At 45.0% G+C, this 23,244-nt stretch overlaps 1 protein-coding gene across 2 annotated transcripts in view; it reads right to left on the minus strand.

Moving 5' to 3' along the window:
- EEPD1 (endonuclease/exonuclease/phosphatase family domain containing 1) overlaps positions 1-23,244 on the minus strand; it is a 123,856-nt gene that overhangs the window by 20,136 nt on the left and 80,476 nt on the right. For both annotated transcript variants that reach the window (XM_069588049.1, XM_069588050.1), the window contains exon 3: positions 21,685-21,736. In XM_069588049.1, coding sequence (XP_069444150.1) covers positions 21,685-21,736 — 52 coding nt within the window. The remainder of the gene's footprint in view (positions 1-21,684; positions 21,737-23,244) is intronic.

A 23,244-nucleotide genomic window follows, 5' to 3' on the forward strand; every position in this document is an offset into this window, starting at 1 on the left:
CTGGACTTGTTTCTTGAGCTTCAGACCAATTAGGGGGTAATATCAGTCTTTAGTATATGCCCCACAGTTGGCTACTCAGATGCAGAACTTGACTGTCAAGGCCAAATTCACCCCACTCTCTGCTTCAGCTTGTCAACAGGGAGCCTAAGTCAGACCTTTAAACTCCAATCTACAAGACGTCCAAGTTGCTGGCATTCAGAAATGTCAAATCCTAAAAGACAGGACTCCTTTGGCTGTGCTTAGGATGTGCTGCACACATCAGGTCTGTCTGGACCAGCTGACTGTTCATCTCTGCAGAGACAAGAGGTTCCAAGGCTTGACACCAAACTCTTTCTTGGTTGGTGGACTTTTGGACTTCATTTATCCCTTCTACCCCTCTCCCTTCCTGAAATGAAGACTCCTTGGTTCATCTTGTCCTGACCAGTAAATAACAATGGGAAAGGGGTCCAACCTCACCAAGTGCCTTGTGCAGCCACCACCAAGCTCCACGGTCCCTTTATCTTCCCCATCCAGTTAAGGTGAAATGAAACCCGGGGCTCTGGGAGCTAGTTACAAAGAGGCACTGCTAGTGCTGACCATACAGTCAGCTGGAGACAGAATGTCAGGAGGACAGTCAGGTTCTCAAAGCAAACTCCAGATGGTCGCCCTTCTCCTGCTTCCTGGATGGGCAGTAGGGGTATGTTTTCATTTGGAATCTGCAGGGCCAAAGTTCCAAATGAAGCTGCTTCACTGAGCTGGCTATTTCGGGTGCTCTTCTGATTCTCGAGGTGATGTCTCTTTGACCACTAGCTTTCCACTTGTTCCCACCCATTCCCTCTGTGCACTCAGCAGCAGCTCGTGGAACACAACATAGTGTGTGGGTCAAGAGGCACAGGTGCCTTGAGAGGATGAATGGCCATCATAGATGAAAGCAGCCCTGTCTTATTTGTTTTTTAATTACAAAAAAATGTTTTTGGTTGGCACCACTTGGCATGTGGGATCCTAGTTCCCCAAAGAGGGACTGAAGTGTGCCCCCTTACATTGGAAGCATGGGGTCTTAGCCACTGGACCACCAGGGAAATCCCAACAGCCCTGTCTTAAGCCAGGTGAGGTCAAGAGACTCAACTTTCTCTCATGTAAGTACTATCGGAAACAGAACAAAGGACACAGACAACAATTTCTTGTTGAAATGTTAATAGTAAGCAGGGGCTTAGCTCTGCCAGGATCGTCAAGCACATGTATGTTATGGGCAACATTAGAAGCCTGAAGATCTCTGGGTAATCTGTCAGTGATCACGTGGAGAGTGAAACCACGGAAACGTCAGTATTCTCTCAAAGAACACCAAGCCGTGCAAAAGCCGAGCAACGTCTGCATGCATGGTAAGTTGCTCCAGTCGTGTCCGACTCTTTGTGACCCCACGGACTGTAGCCCGCCAGGCAAGAATACTGGAGTGGGTTGCCATTTCCTCCTCCGGGGGATCTTCCGGACCCAGGGATCAAACCTGTGTCTGTCTCCTGCATTGGCAGGCATGTTCTTTACCACTAGTACCACCTGGGAAGTATTAATCATGCTTGGCCTTCTAACGATAAGCCAATTACCAAGTTTTCTGGGCATATTTAGACTTTCAGATGTTGACACTTTGCAAGGCCATACGGCCTATGGGGCAGCGATGCGCTCACTTATTGCTCTGTCCTAATAAGTGCTAAGTGCCTTAACCGTTCTTAACCATCTTAAAGGCCCTGGCCTCCTCTCCCCAGAGCAGGGCACACACGCAAAATGTAACATGGACACAGAGCCAGGGCAAAGAGTCTGTCTCTCCCCCTCTTTCCCAATCTGTATGGAAGAAAAGAGATCATTCCCACAGAGCCGTGACGAGGTATAGTCACCTCTGCTCAAACGCAGACTCAGGCATGTATGCCAAAGGGGAGACAGGTGCAAGGTATACCAGACAGCCATGAGTTTGGGCCCCCCAGGATTGCTCAGAGCCCTTCACCCAACACTGCTGCCGCACCGGGTGCGTCCGGGAGCCTTTCCCAAGGGCCCAGGTGTCTGTGGAGGGAGCGTGGCCATTCCTCTGCCCCGGGGGCTCACTGAACAACAACCACGTTCAAAAATTGAAAGAAAGAACTGGGCTCGTTTCCTTGTAGCTTTGGAAGGGCACTTCAAGTTCTAACACTGCATGGTTCTAGAACGCTAGGAGGAGAGGCAAAGCGGAAGGTGCGGGAAGAGAACTGTAAGACTGATAGAGGAAATACAGTGTTCTCTTTCTCTGTGGTAATCGCCCCATGAACTCCATAAAGGAGCTGACTGCTCTGACAGCGCATCACGTTAGCTTTCCAAAGGCTTTCTCCCAAACATGGAGAACGGATCTCATTCTTTTGAAAAACAGCATCTGCCCTCCTTAATGTGCCCTGAGTCCTACCTGGAGACTCCTTGCTAAACTGCCTAAGAGCTTACATTTCCTAGGCAGTCATTCTAATAGGTTTAAGTTTGGACACATCCATTAGTTGTAAGAAAACATAGGTGACCAGTAATTCCCGACCAGTTAGCTTTGAGTCCTGTGAAAAGGAGAGCCAGAGGCCGAGAAAGGGCGGGGGAGGGATGAAGACCAGCATTTATTAAGCGCAGCGATTAGGCACTGTTCACACATTATCACATCTGATCTCAATGACAATCCTGCGAGGCAGTTAATAATGCTCTCATCTGACACGTGAGGAAAGCAGGGCTTAGAGAGGGACCACAGCAAGGTCACCCACTGCCTGCGAGTGGGATAAAGTCCAGCGTAGCCAACTCGAAGGCTCAAGTGCACTTCATTTAGGAGCGAAGTCTCAGAAAACACAAATTGGACCAACTGCCCTGTGAGATGATGTGAGTGTTTATGCGCCACGTGTGTTCCAAATTTGGGATTCTCTGGAACTAAAAGCCACACCACCACCACCATGCCACTACTGTCCGCTTCCTCACCGATGCCCCAGGTTACATGGGGACACCGCCCTCCCGAGGAGGTCAACACATCCGAACTACAGCCTTCCTCCTGGTAGGGGCCAGGGACCAGCGGGACACACAGCCAAGCGTTCAGAGCTTTGTGGGGCAGCCCCTGCCCTAAAGGCTCAGGCCCGCCCTTCTCCATCCATCCAGAGAAGCAGTGGGCTTACCGCCCTCGCATCACTTGGCCTGCGAGCCCCTGCTCAGTCAGCGCCATGAACATGCTCTTCCTAGGGACCCGAAAGGATTCTGGAGGACTGTTCATCCTTGTTTAAACACTCCTATCATGCTGAGGAAGACACAAAGCAAACAAGGACGCATTCCCTCCGCCTCCATAACCAGTTCATCACCAGCTGCTTCTTCAGAGTCAAAGGGAGGGATATCCACACTCCCTCCTGTCACAGAGTGGCTGCCGGTTCTGGTAGCCTCTCCTCCATGCTCCCAGGAGCTCCTCAGCATATGTTTCCTGAATAAGGCAGTTACAAATAAGCACAGGGGGAGGAAGGGTACTTTGCAAGGCAGTTAGATTTTTTTTTTTTTTTTTGCAAGGGCAATTATAAAATGGAGACTAAGAGAAAGCTGAAGATTCTTGGAGATGAAGGCAGGTTAGGATGGGGAGTGAGAGGCACGGGGCTTGTCATCACCTCATCGCCCCTTGTTTCCACGCTTCAGAGAAGCTTCCAAAGCTTCTTTTCTTCTCTAAAGCTCTTTGGATGCTAAGACTCTTAATCTGAGATGGGAGTTAAGATTGTATCAGTAATTCAGTGGCTTTTTCCCCTCCTTCTCTTTAAATTGAGGCTTATGCTCTGGTATCAGCAAACACAAGCTCGTTATAGGACAATTTGTAAATTAGAGAAACAAAGAAAAATTTAAGCAGAATATCACTGTGCAGAGACAACAACTGCTAATACTTTTGGTGGATTCCCTTCTAGGATATTTCCTATGCGTTTAATTAATATGTGTATAGCTGATTATTCATAAAGACACACAGGGTTTTGTCCTAATGGTGCCACAGTATTACAAACTCTTCCAAACTCTCTTCATGCACCATCTAACACACTGTCATGTGGACACAGCGTGCTAAGCCCCTAGTGGTGGATGTTTCATGGGCTGGGAGGAATTTCTGCTATTTAGGGGCTCGTTTCATTTCATTTCATTATGAACAACCTAAAATTACTTACTATGGTAGCAATAAAACCTTACCATTCTACCCTGTGCTGTACTTAGTCGCTCAGTAGTATCTGACTCTGCAACCCCATCGACTGTAGCTTGCCAGGCTCTTCTGTCCATGGGGATTTTACAGGCAAGAATACTAGAGTGCGTAACCATGCCCTCCTCCAGGGATTGAACCCAGGTCTCCACATTGCAGGCAGATTCTTTACCATCTGAGCCACTAGGAAAGCCCAAGAATACTGGAGTGGGTAGCCTATTGCTTCTCCAGGGGAACTTCCCAACCGAGGAATCGAACCAAGGTCTCCTCCATAGCAGGTGGATTCTTTACCAGCTGAGCTACCCAGGAAGCTCCTCATTGGAGCTACGTGCTCACAATGCTTATATCCACATGTCTAAAAAAGATCCCAAGTAAGTTAGTTTAAACTCATAATGTCTTTGTTTTTGAAAGTAAATCAGGAAGCTTTATTTTTTTCATGTACATACTTGTGATAAACAGATGGCAGCTCAGGGGCCTAGGGAGTGAAGGACCACAGACATTAAGCCTCTGAACTGTGTGATCAGAAAGGAAGCAATAGACTGTTTCTTACATCTCTGATTGACAGAAGAGGTGGGAGTTTTCCTAGGTAGTTTCTTTCATCTGCAGATAAACCATTCTCACCTTTATTTTTTCCCCTCTAGCCTTGTTTTAATGTCTCTTTAAAGATTTGCCCTGACATCAACCTGTTAGGACCCTCAGGTACACAGGGCCAGCAGATCACAAGCCAGAATTCAGTAGGAATGGCCACTGCTCACTGTGGGGCCTTTAACAAAACTGTCCAGACTCGGGACAGCACCCCCGACTCCTTCAATGGAGGAGTTCTTCCCACATTCTCAGTGTTTAAGTGGGTCACGTTCACTAGTTAAGGGTGAGAGTCTGAAGAACACAGACTCTGGAGAAAGGCTGGCAGGACCTAAACTTTGGCTCTGCCACTTACCAAGAGTTTTGACTTTGGGCAAATGGCCCCCTTGATCAGGCCTCAGTTTCCTCGTCTATTACAAGGGGACAGAAATCACTCCAGCCTCATCAGTCAGATATTTCTAAAACGGGGTGCACAGGGCTTGGCACACAGCAAGTCCCGTCTGTTTCTGCGGTGGTCATACAGACTGGGCCCTCCCTCAGTACAACACAGACGGGATCCTCAGCCTTGACTCTCCACACCCGGCAGCACCATTCCCCAAACACACTAGCTGGGGATATGGGCAGGAGGAGGGGTTGTGGCCAAGCGCCGCTACACTGCACGCCAGAAGCTAGAGCCACCCAAACTCAGAAACAGAAGGAGAGATGGGACACCGTAGTGTTAATATTCATCTCTGGAAAAGAAGAGAATGGATTCATCCAATCATTCAATAAAAATGTAACTAGCACTAAGTACATGGGTATCTTGAGGTAGGCTCTGGAGCTATAATAGGAGCAAAAGAGTTGTGGTCCCCTGCCCCTCAGAGCTTACAGTCTGGAGATGAGGGTGTGGGGATAGCAGTGTAGGTACAGCTATTTATTTTTTTAGTTAAAAAAATTTTAATTATTTTTAAAAGCTATATTATAGTTTTATTGAGATTATTTCAGGGCCAGATATGTAACCCATATGAATTTATTTCATTCTTGCAACAGCCTTCTAAGGTAGGCATTATTATGACCCTGTTTGATGGATGAGAAAACACAGGCACAGAGAGGTTAACCAGCTTGCCCAAGGTCACACAGCCAATAGGGACAGAGCCAGCATCTGAATCCAGGTCGTCTGGCTCCAGAACCCAAGTTCTGCATGTACAGTTGCCTTCTGTCTCTGTAGGCAGTTATGAATCAAATAATCATCCAAATGTAAAAATGCAGCTAGAACTTGTGCTGCAGAGAAATGGTTAAGAGCCTGTCGGCCTCCATGATGCTAGCAGTGTGGGTGGAGGTGAGTTTGACTGAGTCAGGGAAGGTTTCTCTGAAGAGGTGAGGCTTGTGCTGGGAATTCCAGGATGAGAAGGCATTAATTAGGCAAAACGGAGAGGCGAGCATTCTAGGCAACAGGGGTAGCATGTGCCAAGGGCCTGTGGTGGGGCAGAGCAGGGAGAGTTTATAGCACAGAAAGATCAGTGTGTCTGCAGCCCAGGAGGGGAGGGGCAGAATGGCTGAGATGAGCCCAAAGGAATCGTTAGACACCTGGCCACGGCAGGGACCCTGTGGGATGAAAGGAGTTTCCTCCCTACCCTATGAGCACTCCTAAAATCAATGAAGGGCATGAAGAACAGATCTGCATTTGAAAAGGACATAGGGCTGCAGTCTAGAGTCAGGCTGGAGAAGGGCCAGACCAGGTAAGCAGTGCAGCAAGAGACGAAGGTGGCCTGGCAGCAGGAGAAAAGTGAAAGTGAAAGGGGGCTCAGTCGTATCTGACTATTTGCGACCCCACAGGATTGTTGCTGCCAGGTTCCTCTGTCCATGGAATTCTCCAGGCCAGAATACTGGAGTGGGTTCCCTTCTCCAGGGGATCTTCCCAACCCAGGTCTTCTGCATTGCAGGCGGATTCTTTACCAGCTGAGCCACCAGGGAAGCCCAAGAATACTGGAGTGGGTAGACTATCTCTTCTCCAGAGGATCTTCCCAGCCCAGGAATCGAACCAGGGTCTCCTGAATTATAGGCAGATTCTTTACCAGCTGAGCTACCAGAAAAGCCCAGCAAATGGGAGAGCAGTGGACAAATCAGAGAGAGAACTAGAAGATAGCACAACTAGGATCAAAAGAATGAAAACAAATACGGGTATGTGAATGTTCACTGCAGCGCTACTCACGGAGCTAAAGACAGAAACGACTCAAGTGCCCACCACTTGATGGACAGATAAACAAGTGTGCTATTTCCATATGTTGAAACAGTGCTGAACTACCCCCTAAAGGATACCTGCTACCTCGTGAATGAGCCTCGAAAACATACGAGGGAAAGTAAACAGATCCAAAGGCCAAATACTGTATGAAATGTCCAGAACAGGCAAACTCATAGAGACAAAAGCAGACTGGTGGTCCCCAGGTGCCCAGGGGAGGGAGGGAGGTGGACTGACCTCTCCTAGGGACCAGTCATTTTTTTCTAGATGATGAAAATGTCTTGGAACTACACCGAGGCAGCAGCTGCACAGAGTTGTGAAGCTACTAAATGTCAATGAATTGTTCACTTTCAAGTGGACTCTTGATTAATTTTATGGTTTATGTCAATAATTTAAAAAGTGACTTCAGCAATGGACTAGATGTCTAAGATAAAGCAGAGGAACCATTCTCTCATTCAACAAATGCCATGTGCTGTTCTAGGCACAGCTGTGATGTTGGGCTGTCCCTGGATCAGGTGGGGAGTAGGGGAGCAGGAATACTGCACTGGGGAGGTTGCCTCTAGACAGGGTTACCCCAGCCTTCTCTCCACGTGGTTATAACGCACGTGGGAGAGACCTGCACAGCCTGGTAATTCTTGGACTATAGAAGCCTTGCTGAAGCTTAAAAAAAGGTAAAATAAAAAGACAGTTTTAGGGCAAATAAAATAAGTCCTCTGTCCCAAATTAGACACCACACTTGTGAGTAATGATTGAAACTAATTATTCTAAGTGGAAGCATTTCTGAAAATAGCAGGGTTTTAGAGAATTTTTGTGGCTATTTTAGAAGCGTGCAAGAGAATTGCAGGCAGAGTTATGTACCCCATGTCAGAGCAGAAACCCTGGGATGGTCATGCCGTGGCTTGCACCCAATATGCCGTTCCACAGACCCTAATGTTTTTACGTGGCTAGAGAAACACGCCAACCATGAAGGTGGCTGGCACAGAGTTGCAGCTGGTACTTCCTACTGACACACTGAAGCAAAAATTCAACAGGAAACATCAACCATATATATTACAACATTTTACTTGTAAAGCAAAAAGGCATCTTCATCAAGCAGATGTTAACATTTCCTAAGACAAACCATGGTGACTTAGCCAACCACAGTTCTTTGTTTTCTCAAGTCTTCTTTCCTCTTTGACATTTTCAAGTGAACAGGCTCAAAGAATACGATGGGTATAGATGGGGGAAGGACGGTTTCTAAGCACCAACAAACCATCCCACAGCACAACTGATTACTAACAGCATTTGTATTCATTAGCAAGAGAAAGGGTAGGAGCAGAGGGGGAGAAAGACAACATAAAAGGGTGGGAAACAACTACGTCGGTATTTAAATCCGAAGAAAATCATGGAGGAGCAGAACAAAGCTGGCACTTTACATTAGTACCCCATCCCTAATCTCCCACACGAACACCTACATATTTTTTAAAACCCCAAGGATACATTTTCTCAATTCACAAACACTAAAGACTAGATCTCTCTTAGACTCATTCTACAGCAAGGCTCCAGCACTTCCTATATGTGTTTCTGTGAAGAACGCAGAGTTATTTAGGAACTGTCACATTAAACAGAATTAGGACTTATGGACCCTCAGGGAGACTGCTCTGGTGGCCATTTCTCTTATAAAATGCCAGCCTCCAGCTACATTCTAAATGGTGTTTATGCAGCCTCCCATCCTCAAGAGCAATAGTCATAAAGACTTCCAAGCTGTGGGTGAAAGTATTACAGATTCACGACTTATTTTATTTTGATTTGCATTATGCCAAATCCTAGTCGCTAAAGCCTGCATATCTCCTATTTTATTTCAGGGCAAACCACATAGATTTGATTGTTCTTTTCTGTGTGGGCAGCCAGGGATAGAAAGACCTGCAATTTTTCACTCCCAGACACTTTACGGCAGTAAGAACTATAGGTTCATGAAACAGCGTCCCATCTTGGAGAATGTTCTGAGACTCCTTGAGTCTCAATTTTCTGTGCTAACGGGAGGAATGGAGAGACAGACCCCCAAACTATCTTTCAGTTAACTTCCTTTCTCATCATGTTTTTGGCCAAAGGAAATTAAAATTAGCCAAACTGCCTGATGTAGACTTCACAGGCTTTTCAGGCTCCCTTCAAATTACTGGAAGTGGGTGGAGTGACAGCTATCAAGACAGAGGGGAGTGTCACAGAGATCAAGCTGCACCCAGATGGGGGCCACGTGGATGCCAGGACTGTGCCCTGCAGGCACGATGATGGATGCCTTTACTGGCACGCTTGCCACATGCCAAGCACCACTGCTGGCTCTTCACATACATCATGGGATGCGACCATACCATGGCTCTGCAAGGGAGGAGTATCCTTGCTCAAGAGAGGAGGGATATAGGGCTAGAGGGGTTAAGATCACCCATAGGGCAAATGGCTGAGCCAGGATCCAAGTCCACATCCATGAATGGATTTGGAAGCTACTCAGCTTCCAGATGAAGCAACTACAAGGAGGGCAGTAAAAGGGTTAAACTTGCATTTCAGGAGGGTTACTCTGGTAACCATACAAATGAAGGACTGAGACAAAAATTACAGAGACCAGGTAGTAACTGCATATGTTTTAACTTTTCTCTCCACATTCACAGCTTTTAGAAATTTCACTTTTCTAGAAAGTCATACTATAAATATCAATTAAAATTGGCTTGAACTTTATCAATACAGTACTTGTGTAAGTGCACACACATACACTTTTCTCTTCATAAATAAAAGGTGATTAAGTGCTGTTACTGAATAAATTAAGCACCAAAACGACATTTAAAAATGTCCCTGCCACATCTTAACATGAAGGCTAAAAATAAGTGTTACTTCTTCTCTTGTTCACAAATACAGCCAAGCAAGCTAAGTGTATAACAAGGATGTCTGGGTGATGAGGAAGAAAATGAACAATCAATACATAGCAATTTATTTTCTAACTAGAGGTTTTAGCCAGATGGAAAGAGGGAGTGAGACAAAGCACGTCTGATAGAGAAGATCAGCAGTAATGTAAAATTACTGTCTCATGATTTCATAATTAAAAAAAAGCAGGAGGGAAGGCTCTAGCACCCCCCCCCCCCCACTCAGCCTCAGAGCTGGTGCAAATTTGGGAATTCAGGCAAAACCCCAGAAATTGTTACCTTCCCTTCCAGGTTCAGCCCTTCAGCTTATAAATGGTGGGGACTTTGTTTCAGTCCTGAGTACTTCTGGTCCCTCTGGGTCCAGCGGGACGTATCAGGAAGATGCTCTGTGACCCAGTAGTGTTTCTACAGACCACTGAACTCTGGTGACTGATCACTTGTGTAGGAAGCCACTAACCAGTGCCTAGGAGGGCAGGTACTTTTAGAGTAACTCATACATGGGGAGCTGCTTTGTTTCCTCTGGCTGTCTTCTTCCAGCCTAATTAATTCTGCATATGAAAATAAGCCTGCATTTCATGGACAAAGGTTAGTGGGGACAGACCTAGGGCAAGAGAAGAAACTCACCACTGAGTGTGGTGAGGAAACGAGCCTAGAATCTAGAAAAGGGTCTTGGATTATTCTCATAAGGGACATCTGTATGTTCTGAATTTCTTCAAAGATAGATCAACATCTCTAAAGGTGGGCTGGATGCTTTCCCAGAAGTTTGTGGAGTCCGGTTAAGGTCCAAACTCACCATTTCAATGTCTTCCAAAGGTTCACAAAAAATATTCTATCAACTGTAGGAAGTACTCATTCTAAGTGGGTAATTAACAATTTGATAGATCTCTCCACTGAATTAATTCTGGCAAAGCTGGCCTTAATGACCAACTCAATCAGGATGATTCTACCTACTGAGAACATCCAGCATAAATCTTTTTAGCAACTGAACCAAAGAGTTTCACTTGCCTGCCCTTCTGTTTCATTTAAAATTCCCAACTGGCCTACACTTTGCTGAATCAAAGTCATGCTCTCAAGAAGTGAATGAATGAATCATTCACAAAACATCTCAGAATTCTCTAAAACAGTGAATTGAAAGTTCTCTCAGTACCAACTCATTGTTAGCATTTCTCAGCATGCTTCTGATAACAGAAGCATTTGAGGGTAGGCCAAATAAAATAGGAAATTGCATATAAATCCTGTCATCACGGCTATGGGAGTGTTTGTATAAGATGATGGCTACATGCAACAATTTTGAGGGGGATGCAATGAGTTGGCATATTTTCTTACTGTTGAAAAGCAAAAAAGAGTTAAGAGACTCATGAGGCAGGAGGGAAAAGTGCATAGGATATACCCGAGTGTAAGCAGAGCCTTTCCAGTGCTGGAAAAAAAATCCTAGAGCACGCTATCTTCCCCTCTTCCAAGCCAAAAAAATGGTTTAGAACAGCAGTTTTCCAGTATTTCTGACCATGACTCATAGCAATAAATAAAATTTTACATGGCAATCCAATATAATGCTATCTGTCTTCCTGCCAACTATGTATGTATATACCTGTATCTACCTATCTATACATCCTTCTATCTATCTATTCATCTATCTACCCACTCATCCATCCATCCATCCATATACATATAGTGAAACAAATGATGGCTATAACTTACTCAATTGATTTCATAACCTATAATTTGAGAATCAAGCTCAAATATTTCTTACTACGAAGTCTCTGGTCTTACTAGAATATCATAATGCGCTGTACTTTCATTTCTATCTTTGCCAAAACCAAATGAAAAGTTTTGCTGGACTTTATGTAGATAACGCCTTAGAAGTCTCCTCAAACAAATGAAAGTGTGTCACTAAAGTTGAACGAGCTTTGGAACACTGAGGAAGTATGAGCCCCTTGTCACCCCATCCCAAATAAAATGTGGCATGTATGGGCTCGGTCGTGTCTGATTCTCTGCAACCCCGTGTACTGTAACCTGCCAGGCTCCTCTGTCCATGGGATTTTCCAGGCAAGAATAAGAAGGTTGCCATTTTCTTCTCTAGGGGATCTTTCTGACCAGAGATTGAACCCACGACTCCTATCTCTCCTGAATTGGTAGGTGGATTCTTTACCACTTGTGCCACCTGGGAAGCCCCTTCATTAAAACATGGTGCTCAGGAATATAGCCAGCTTTCAAAATCTACCTGTTTCTAACAAGATTAGCAGCTAATTTTTCATCAGAAACAATGAAGGTCAGAAGGCAGCAGAATGACATATTCAAAGTGCTGACAATGAAGAATCTTATATCAAGAAAAAAAACTTTCGAAAATGAAGATGAAATACACTCCCACACTAAAAACAAACAAAAAAACTATGAGAATTTGTTCCTGGCAGAACTTCCTGAGAAGAAACACCAAAAACACTTTGTCAGGCTGAAAGCAAGTGACACCACAGATGAGGCCAGCAAAATTCTCTTTAGTTGATGATAAACTGATTCTTAGCAAAGCGTGGAGAGGGTTGATTTTTCAAGGCCCCCTTGACTTTCAAGCATGAATGAAATGATCCTTCTGCTCTTGTTATAGGCCTTGTTTTGGCCCCCGCCTAAGTTTGCATTCCATATAGCTATTATATGATTTTTCTTCTTTTGCTCTATAAATCCAGAATCAATTAGGAGGCTAAGAAGTAATGAAGATGTTAGTATGAAGACAAAGAAATGGAACCGTCAAGGAGAGTGTCCCCAAGGACAACCATCGCAGGTAAAAGACAGCAGTTGATTCAGGCTCCCCAGTTCATGCAGCTCACCTGGATAAGACAAGCTCTAGGAATGATTTCCTTCCTTTTCCCACTCCTAAATCAGCACTGTATCAAAATGGCTGCAAAACTTTTAAAAATATTTTTAACACAAAATCATTATTTATGCATTATAAAAACAGAACTGACTCATTAGAAAAGACCCTGATGCTGGGAAAGATTGAAGGCAGGAGAAGAAGGGGACGACAGAGGATAAGATGGTTGGATGGCATCACTGACTCGATGGACATGAGTCCGAGCAAGTTCTGGGAGTTGGTGATGAACAGGGAAGCCTGGCGTGCTGCAATCCATGGGGTCACAAAGAGTCGGACACAACTGAGCAATTGAACTGATAGAAACCTAAATAGGTACATATGCCAAAAAATGGATAATTGCATATATAATTTTTAAGTAAATATAAAATTATCTCACAATAATTTTTAATAGAAAGCAAAAACATTTTTAGTAAAAATACTTTGGGTTAGAAGTTGGTAAGAGTAAACCATGATTTATTAGATTAACTGGGATAGGGGCTAGGCTCTTAAGGGTTAAGGACAGCTCAAAGCGGATAGAGGCTGGTTGTGTACGGTGGGAATTTACATTCAGGATAACTATGAGTACGGAACTTCCCTGGAGGCCCAGTGGTTAAGACTCTGCACTTCCAATGCAAGGAGCATAGGTTCAATCCCCGGTCATGGAATTAAGATCCCACATTCTGCAGGGTGCAGGAAAAACAAAACAAAACCACACACACACACACAAAGATAACTATGAGTACATAAAAGAAGAGAAATAGGACAGTAGCAAAGAGAAAAGTAGGACAAGTAGCAACACATTTCAGATTTCAGGAGACCTAAAGATGTCTCGCATTACCAGGGAAGAAAAAGATGCTAGAAAGAAAGGAGTGAAGAATGGGGTCACGGGTATTCTATGAACCAGATAATCTCCTTAGAATAACCAATATGGGATCAAGCCATAAATCACAGAAAGATAACCCAAGGGATGCTGTTTCTGTGCCAATGGGATGCAGTCTCATCTAACATCTGACTGGCCTCTTACCACGTGAAGGACCCTCCCTGCAGACCTTGAACACTATGCCTTCCTGGGAAGGGTGAGCCATCCACTCCGAGACACATTTCCTCACTAGGCTACCATTTCGCAATGAGAGAAGATATTTCAGCATTTCTGAGGTAGAGAAATGAGTGTAACTGCTACTGTTTTCCTCAACACTGACATGAGCCACAGGTAGATAGGAAAGATAATAGTCTTGGTAGCAGCTGTATGGGTCTCCTGCTGCTGCTGCTAAGTCGCTTCAGTCGTGTCCGACTCTATGCGACCCCATAGACGGCAGCCCATCATGCACCCCTGTCCCTGGGACTCTCCAGGCAAGAACACTGGAGTGGGTTGCCATTTCTTTCTCCAGTGCATGAAAGTGAAAAGTGAAAGTGAAGTCACTCAGTCATGTCCGACTCTTAGCCTAGCTCGGCACAAAGCCTGACACAAGTACTTAATAAAAATTGGTGGAAAGAACGCATACATGTACTTTCACATAGTTGTAATTAGAGCAGGCACAACTGCTTATCCTTTTTGTAAACATTATATCAAATTTATACAAAGCTTAATGATTATCAGTTTTAATAGCCACCACACACCAGTCCATGGGCAGACCTACCATAGACTGTTTAAACTTATCCTTCCCACTGAGCAGTGAGCTGCCTGCAATGATTCATAATTATAATGCATGTGGTCAAATGCTTTTCCACATTTTTACAGATCATTTCCTCTAGATACACTCCTAGGAATCTACCTTGGTCATAGCGTAGGGATATCTCAAAGGCAATGAAATACACTGCCCCAGAGCTTACAAAAGGACAATGCCTTATCACCACCCTCCTCAATGAATGGGGAGGCTGGTGCTATCACAACTTCAGTATTACGTATTATTGTTTAAAAACCTTTACCAATGTAATAGTACAGTTAAAATGATCCCTCATTGTTTACTTTAATTATCTTTGAAAGCTAATAAAGCTAAAAGCAATTTAAAAGTCCTATTTGTGAACTTTACTTTTTGCTCACTTCAAATAAATGAGAAAGGTAGTGGGAGCCCCTAAATATACATGGTATATTGTGATGGTTTTGAAAGAATAGGAGAAAATTTAAAAGAATAAGAATAAAGAAAATAAGTTCATTGAACTGTGAAGCCTGGCCCGTAATTCACCAAGATGCTCCATTTTCTGGCAGCTGAGGGGCCTGCAGGGGATTCCAGCCAAGAGCCCTTTCCCGAATGGGGTCAGGACCCAAGTGTGCAGTCTGCAAAGTGGAGCTGGTGAGCAGCTGGCTGCGGTGGCCCCTGCGGGCCTGAGCTAAACTCCAAGCAGTGAACAGGGGGAGGCTGAGCTCCACAGGGGCCCTCATTGCTGCTCATTAGCCCTTCAAGGAAGTAGCAAGCTGTCTGCTGGAAGGGATTTAGCCAGGAACATGAGTACAAAGAGTTTAACCATAATTAGGCACTGATTGGCTCAACTCACTTAAAAAATCTAACAAATACATGAATACTGATTATTCAAGATGGCATTCAAACTAAGCTCTGACTATGGGCTTCTCTAGGCTTCCCTGGTGGCTCAGTGATAAAGAATCCACCTGCAATGCAAGAGACAGAGGTTCAGTCCCTGGGTTGGGAAGATCCCCTAGCAGGCATGGTAACCCACCAGTATTCTTGCCTGAAAAATCCCATGGTCAAAGTATCCTGGTAAACTACAGTCCCTGGGGTTGCAAAGAGTCAGACACAACTGAAGCGACCGAATATGCACACATGCATGGGCTTCCTTGATGGTTTAGCCATAAAGAATCCTCTTGCAGTACAGGAGATTTGATCCTGGGTCGGGACGATCCCCTGGAGAAGGAAATGGCAACCCACTCCAGTATTCTTGTCTGGGAAATCACATGGACAGAGGATCCTGGCAGGCTACAGTCCACGGGGTGGCCAAAGAGTTGGAGATGACTTAGTGACTAAACAACAGCAATGTGAAGGACTAGGCATGGGAGAAAAACAAGTCCACGTTGCTGAAGAATCTTACTCTGATATTTTTAAATCCACACAGGGTACTATTTTGTAAACGGCACATTTTATGTTAAGATTCTTGAAGCAATTCATTGTGACGCTGACCCTACGGAGGGTGTGTTTGCAGCACATTCTCTGTCCTCGTCCATGCTCCTCATGGCCTTCCTCTGCAGTGGCCCCCACTCTCTGCAGCCCTCACACCACTGAGAGTTCCCCTGTTCTCAGATGCTCCCCCGAGAGCGTCTGCACCCTGAACCCTGAACCTCCGACTTCCAGCCCATGTTCTCTGTCTTTCCTGTTGGACCAAGGGGCACGCATGGAGACAAACAGCACAAATCCATGTCTGTTTTGCTACAAGGATGAGAAGACCTCGGTTTAAATTCTTCATCACCTGGACCAGGGACCAACTGTCTGGATCTGCTCCCAGGCCTGGAATATGCAGAGACAGAAGCCCCCATAAAGTCCACTGAAGCTGAAGATGAAGATAAATGAGACCAGAGAGCCCAGGCGGTGCTCACACTGAAGAGAGCACTGGACGAGAACTGAGTCCGCCGGGGCAGGTCCTGATTCTACCAACGCAACTGCTATGGGCCCAGGCAAGAAGGACACTTCAGCACCTCTGTGTCCTGTCTGCAAAGTGACGGATGACAGGGCTGGACTCTGGGTGAAACAGTCTCCCTCAGCTCTGACATTCTGGGGTTCCATGTATGCCATTCAAGTGTATTTTTATAATTTTATTTCCCTTGGCATGTAGTGCGATTTAGGCACAGCATAAGCACTCAGCTGCTACACAAACTAAATTAACAGGAAGTCTAAATCACAGAGAAAAACACTCCAAAAGAGCATAATAACAGAGTTAGAGCTCATACATGTGCCTGCAGCGTGGGAGACCTGGGTTTGATCCCCGGGTTGGAAAGATTCCCTGGAGAAGGGCATGGAAACACACTCCAGTATTCTTGCCTGGAGAATCGCCATGGATAGAGGAGCCTGGCAGGCTATAGTCCATGTAGTCAGAAAGAGTTGGACATGACTGAGCTACTAAGCACACATGTGTTTCCATGTGTGTATGTTTATAACATACCACCATCAATTAGAGGTAGAAGCACTTGGCATCCTTAGTTTATTCACACAAATCTATGTGATAATCATTTACCTCTTATTTCCTTCTGAAAATCTCCAGGAAGCTACTAACTACTTAAAAAAAATTTTTTTTTAATTTTGATTTGGGGTATAGCCAATTAACAATGTTGTGATAGTTTCAGGTGAACAGTGAAGGGGACTTAGCCATATATATACATGTATACATTCTCCCCCCAAATCCCCTCCCACTCAGGCTGCCACATAACATTGAGCAGCATTCCATGCAGGAAGCTACTAACTTCTAATTCCAACATTACTGACTGCTAGGGTTCAGTTGGAAAAGTCCCTGCTTCGCCACCATGTGCAAACACCAAGTTCAATTTTTCTGTTCTGAGGCTTGTTGGTGAAATGCATGTGCTTCCTCTCACATGGAAAGCACAAGAGGCCACAGAGATCACCTGCTCTACCTGCAGGAAAACTGGACTAAGAGCGAGACTTCACAATGGAAATTCTAGGAAAGATGTCTAGCTGCAGCAGCAGCATGGAGACTGGCAGGCATTTTGTCCTAGACAATTTCGCAAACGGGGTGGGGGCCGAGGTGGGGTAGGACAGGCGATGACTATGAGTTGGGCATCCTGAACCCCCAGGAGACCTAGCTCTCACAGACAGCTCTTCAGGCAGACTTGGTTCTCGGTTAGGGTCAGTTGGTGCCCTGCCCTCTCACCCCTCCAGGGAGAGGGTGACCTCCAGCTGGAGGGAACGGCCAAAGTATTGTTTGCAGCTTTGCAGGAAACTGTTTGAAAGGGTCATTGAAAAGTGATCTTCCTAAATCAAGCTGTACCAATATTTTTGTTTCCTTTCATGCAATGCCACGTTTAAAGGCGTTAGATGGGGCCTGTCTATAAAGCCTAGGAAACAAGTCTGTGTGACTCAGAAAAACAAAAGCATCCTGCTCTTAAAGCACAGAAAACAGAGAAGGTGGGAAGACCTACATCTGTCTCAGAGCAAGTCCTTGCTCTTGGCACCTAATGGATATTTGGAAAAAAAAAACAAAAACACTTTTTCAAAGAAAGGTCACATATCCTGACACTTACGCTCAAATGATAAAGAATCTGCCTGCCAACATAGGAGGCACGAGTTTGATCCCTGGGTCAGAAAGATCCCCTGGAGAAAGAAATGGCAACCCACTCCAATATTCTTGCCTGGGAAGTCCCACAGACAGAGGAGCTTGGCATGCTGCAGTCCATGGGGTTGCAAAGAGTAAGACACAGCTGAGCAACTAACACTTCCCAAAGTTCTAATAGATTTTTGGAACAAGAAGCAATTATTAATTGTATGGTCTATAACTTATTTTTTAAATAAAATGACAAATAACTGTCACTTGTCTGGGAAATGCCTTTGTGTAATGTTGATGGAGAAGAGAAATTCAGAGATTTGACCCCTCAGATGTTCCCAGTCTCCATCCTAAACGATGACACCTGAATTAAGACAAAGTGTTTGAAGAGGTTAAAAACTGGGAACCTGCTGATCTACATACGGCAGTCACTGGGCAGGTGTTCACCACCCTCCTCTCCATTCAGATGAAACATGGACGCCCCTAAAACCAGTAAGAATCACTGGATCAAGGAGCAGAGAAAGAATTAACAGAGCATGAAAAGGAGAATTTTCCTCTCTTCACAATGTGATCAAGGATCATCTGTGAAACCCAAGACTTTTAATGACTTTTAGAGGAAAGGTCCGCAAAAGGAACAGAAAGCTGTTACGTGGATAAGGAAAGAGGCCAGGGCCTCTGAGGAAGGCAGCCTGCCAGGTCTAATGGCTAAACTGAGCCAGGGCTGGGAGGGGACCCCCGCTCTCCTACAGCAGTCTCCCCACAGCTCCTCTGTGCTCTGTAGAAACCCACAAAGCCTTGGCACTTCCTAAAATTAACAAGCTCTCCACCTAAAGCCAGAGAAAGTACAAGTCAGACAAATGGCTGCTAGTTTTGAACTAAAATGCTAAGATCACAGCACTGTCTAACATTAGCAAGAAAAAGCACTAAAAGTCTTACTCTGTTTTGGAGAAGACTCCAAAACACTGCTGCTGCTGGTTTGTAGCCTTTTATGTTTTATATAATTTAAATATTTTGCTGGTGAAATTTAACCTGCAAATACCTATGAGGGAAATGACTCCTTCAGAAAAGCCTCCATCTTATAAGTGAAAGGCATGTGTAAGTCCCCACTGTTGGGACTGTCTGGAAGGGACTAGCCCCATTGTGGTGGGATCTAAGGAGTTCAGTAATTGCAAAACCCTAAAGCAGGTTGCCACATGAAGCCCAACTGTAAAGACAGTTAAAGAGGTGCAAGGTTTGTAGGATCTGTGTCTGAGGTCATTCTTGCTGGCTCCATGTATTAAATTAACTAAGCCTATTTTTTCAATGAAAGGAAAAAGCAGGCAAACCAGATAAAAACTGTTTACAAATAGACTTCTGGTGTTTTACTTCTCTTGACACAAGAAAGCAAGCCTGATTGCCCACTAAGGCAGAAAGCTGACACCTCAGAGGTTCTCTATGAAACTGGCCTAGTCAACAGCAGTGATCATGATAGTAACTGATACTCCTCAGGAGAACTTCTTGGACTTTGGTACACAAGAACCACCTGGGGTCTTGTCAGAATGCAAACTGAATCAGGCAATGGGGTCTGAGATTCTGCATTTCTAACACGCTTATAATACTGTCGGTCTGCAGACCACACTCTGAGTAGCAAAGCTATTGCTATAGCTTACTGAAAACTTTCCTTGGTGATTCTTTAATTTGTCTGGGTAGGTGAGAAGCTATAATTCATAAGGCTCTTTAGGGAATGTATCTTATTCTAACATGAACTGAACCAACCTTATTGCAAAAAGTAGCACTAGGACAGGTATAAGCCATGTGTCACTCAAAATACAACTGACTGCCAAGCTCAAGTCTACTGATCGCTTCTGGACTTTTCTAGAAATGCTTGCTACTTGCCTGCATATTGAAAGCTCAACAAAAGCCTGTAGTGTGAATGAATGAACACACAAATGAAAGAGGGAAGAAGGAAACTGAGTCACCTTGGCTCCTAGCTGGCCCCTGTGCACATTTAAACTATCTTATCGGCCTTTCTACTGGTCATTTATGGAGATAGGGGAACAGTACAAAACCATCATCAAACGTGGTGAGAAAGAGGGAGGAGGAAGAGGAAGGGGAAACACCATGGGCTGTAGCTGACTCTGCGGGAGCACTGAGCGCCAGGTATGGAGTTAAGTCCTTCACATAAGCTGTCTACTTGATCTTCTCAAATCTTCTGTGAATTTTGGGTTATAAAGAGTCCCACTTTACAGACTGGCAAAGTAAACCACAGAGAAGGCTGATAACTCAAGATAACCCGCTTAAGAAGGACGAGGTGGCTCTGGGCCCAGCTGTGCAAACCCCACACTATAAGCTCGCTTTCTGTTGGACTCCACAAGCTGTTAGTACCCCACACTGGCTTGGCTGTGTGGCCTCTCCACAAAGGGTATTAACACAACTCTAAAGAGCTATAGATATTTTTGGTGCCTGTGTTTCTGTTGTGCTGATGCACCTTAGCACATGGTCGCCATATGTTTACCAGTTTTGTCTAATTTTTTTTTTTAATTGAAGAGTAAACAAATACCTGTAGTGAATACTGAGAAGAAAATTGTTTCTGGAGGGGTAACTTTATAAAAGTTTCAAGAACATACAAAGAATCTTCATGTACACCTAGTATGTTTTAATAGCTGGATTAAGAATTGATAGGAGTAGTTAACAATTAATGAGTCGAGACCTTTGGCACTTAGGAAGCCCTTCCGCCGCACTAACTCATTTGGTTCTCATGTCATCTCTCTGAGGTCAGGCGGGCAGCACCACCCTTGTTCCAACTGTGATACAAATAAGGCTGGAGGGACGTGAAATTCGGAGCCAGAGTTCAGATAGATACCTCCCTCCCCACACATCACTGCCTGGTGCTTAAAGACTTTATTTGCTTTAGTGACAACCAGCAGACTGACTACTAATCAAAATATTTTAAATTATATGAATAATATCACTTGGGTGCTTATCTCGCTAACCAATTTCTTTTACATTACCCTTAGAGAGTCTAATAACCATGGCCACATACTCAGCAAGAGTCCTGAGCCACCCAGGGGAACTGCTTGGGAGGCCCACAGGGTGGCACCTGGGCCACCTAGCACTCAGACTGAACCCACAACTGGCAAAAGGTCCCCAGCTGAGTGCTTGACTTGAACATGGAGAACTAAGACACACTGACTAGCTCCTTCCAGGGCACATGTGGGACAGAGTTTCCCAAACCACAGAAGTAGCTCCCAAAGGAGTTCAAACTCATGAGCTTGACTATTCAACAGAAAAAACACTGGTTTTAGAAATGAAACCATGGGGCTCAAATCCTTACTCTGCCACTTAGCTAATTTTCCTAATTAGAGCAAGTTCCCTAACCTCGCTGCCTCAACTTTAGCATCCACAAGCTCGGACAAGAACACACACGAGCAGAGATGGAGGGATGTACAGAATCTGGCACGCTGGCAGCATCGGGTGTGTGGTGTTTCCGGGCACAGAAAGCCTGCTCCAGAGCCTGGCCCACAGCAAGACGAGCCTCTGCTTTCGCTCAACTCTGAAAAAGCCAAGCAAGGAAGAGTTTGCAAGCGTGAATGGCCTATGAGCAATATGGGGGCATTCTGACTGAAAATCTGCAGGGTTCACTGACTGTTATGAATACAAAATAACAGACCAACTTTGTTGCAAGTGCTGTCTCTGGCAATAGAGAATGGAGTTTTTCCTGTGTGTGGCACTCTTCTCTAAGTTTATGAATCTAGGGTAGGGAGAATAAAATATTTACCTTTTCCAGGGCCTCTCTGTCAAGTAGTTCTTGCACAGCTAGCAGCTTGATGCTGTAAGAAAAAAATTAAAATCACACTTGAAAACAAAACATTTCATGTCGCCAAGCATGAGACAAATCATGAAAACAAAGGTCTGAAACTTCAGCCTGCATTTCTACACCACCCCCAGTCTGAAGGTGACCTTTGATTTGAGCTGAAATGACCATTTCAGAACTATCTAAAATGTTTCTGAATTGTAAAAATGATTTTACCATATAATCCAGCAATTCCACTTCTTGGCATATACCCACAAGAGTTGAAAACAAGGACTCAGATATTTGCACACCCACGTTCACAGTAGCATGATTCACAGCAGCCAAAAGGTGAGAACAACTTCAATGTGCCTCAGTGGATAAGTGGATAAACAAAATACAGGACACACATATGATAAAATATTATTCAGCCTTAAGAGAAGGAAATTCTGGCACTTGCTACAACACAGAGGAAACGTGAAGACATCATGCTCAGTGAAATAAGCCAGACGCAAAAGGACAAATACTGTATGATTCTTCTTACACCAAGTCCCTAGACTTGTCAAACCCAGAGAGACTGGAAGTAGAGTGCTGGTTGCCAGGGGCTGCGGGGTGAGGAATGGGGAGTTCTTACTTATTGGGTATGGAGCTTCTGTTTGGGAAAATGTTCTGGAGTTGCTGGCGATGGTTGCACACAAAATGAATGTGCTTAATGTCAGTGAAATGTACACTTATTAATGGCTGAAATAGTAAATTTTATGTTGCATACATTTCCCCACAAAAATTTCTAAAAGCAATTGATAGTTGCTTATGTGAGCAACTTCAATACATTCAGAGGAATATAAAGAAGAAAACAGTTACCCTTGTTCAGCACTAATCTTCCCTTGATGTCCCTTTGGTGAGAACAAATAGCTAAAATCACACCTTATGAAGATGGCCTGCTCACCCGCTCATTTGTTCCTGCATATGGATGGAGCCCTACTGGGTGCAGGGAGCCAAGAGCACCTGATGACTTTGACCTGCTCCCTGCCCACAAGGAGTTCGCAGCCGCCCGGAGGCCACGCTGAGGGAAAGGACCAGTAGGGTGCCAAGTGGACTGGCTGGGGAGCCGAGAGGAGCCCAGCCTGGCCAAGGGCAGAGGCGGCTTCCTCTAGGAGGGACCAGGTTAGCCTTGCCAAGGGAGGGGACTGGGGAGAAAGGCAACCAGGGACAGAGGCACCGTGGAGGAGAGAAAGGGCTTAGAGTGTATACAACTCGCCAGTTTCCAACTTAGGGGCCAGAGCCCAGACTTCAGCCAGCAGCTGAGAGGAGGGAGTTCAGATGCGTGGGAGCAGGTCCCTTCTGTGACAAGCTGCTTTTGAAGTGTCTGGGGACACAATGAGCAGGCAGCCAGGGCAATACTGCCCAGCACACAGGAGGCAGTGAGAGCTTGGTGAGATTGTTTAGGGGGCAGGTCAGCTCTCCATGGTGTCGTTCTGCTCCCTCCCCACCCAGCTAATCTGCTTGTGGCCACTGGTCATTGCACCCCTACCAACCTGCACCAGCTCT

The sequence above is a fragment of the Ovis canadensis genome, chromosome 4 (assembly GCF_042477335.2).
Source record: "Ovis canadensis isolate MfBH-ARS-UI-01 breed Bighorn chromosome 4, ARS-UI_OviCan_v2, whole genome shotgun sequence".
Classification (NCBI taxonomy): domain Eukaryota; kingdom Metazoa; phylum Chordata; class Mammalia; order Artiodactyla; family Bovidae; genus Ovis; species Ovis canadensis.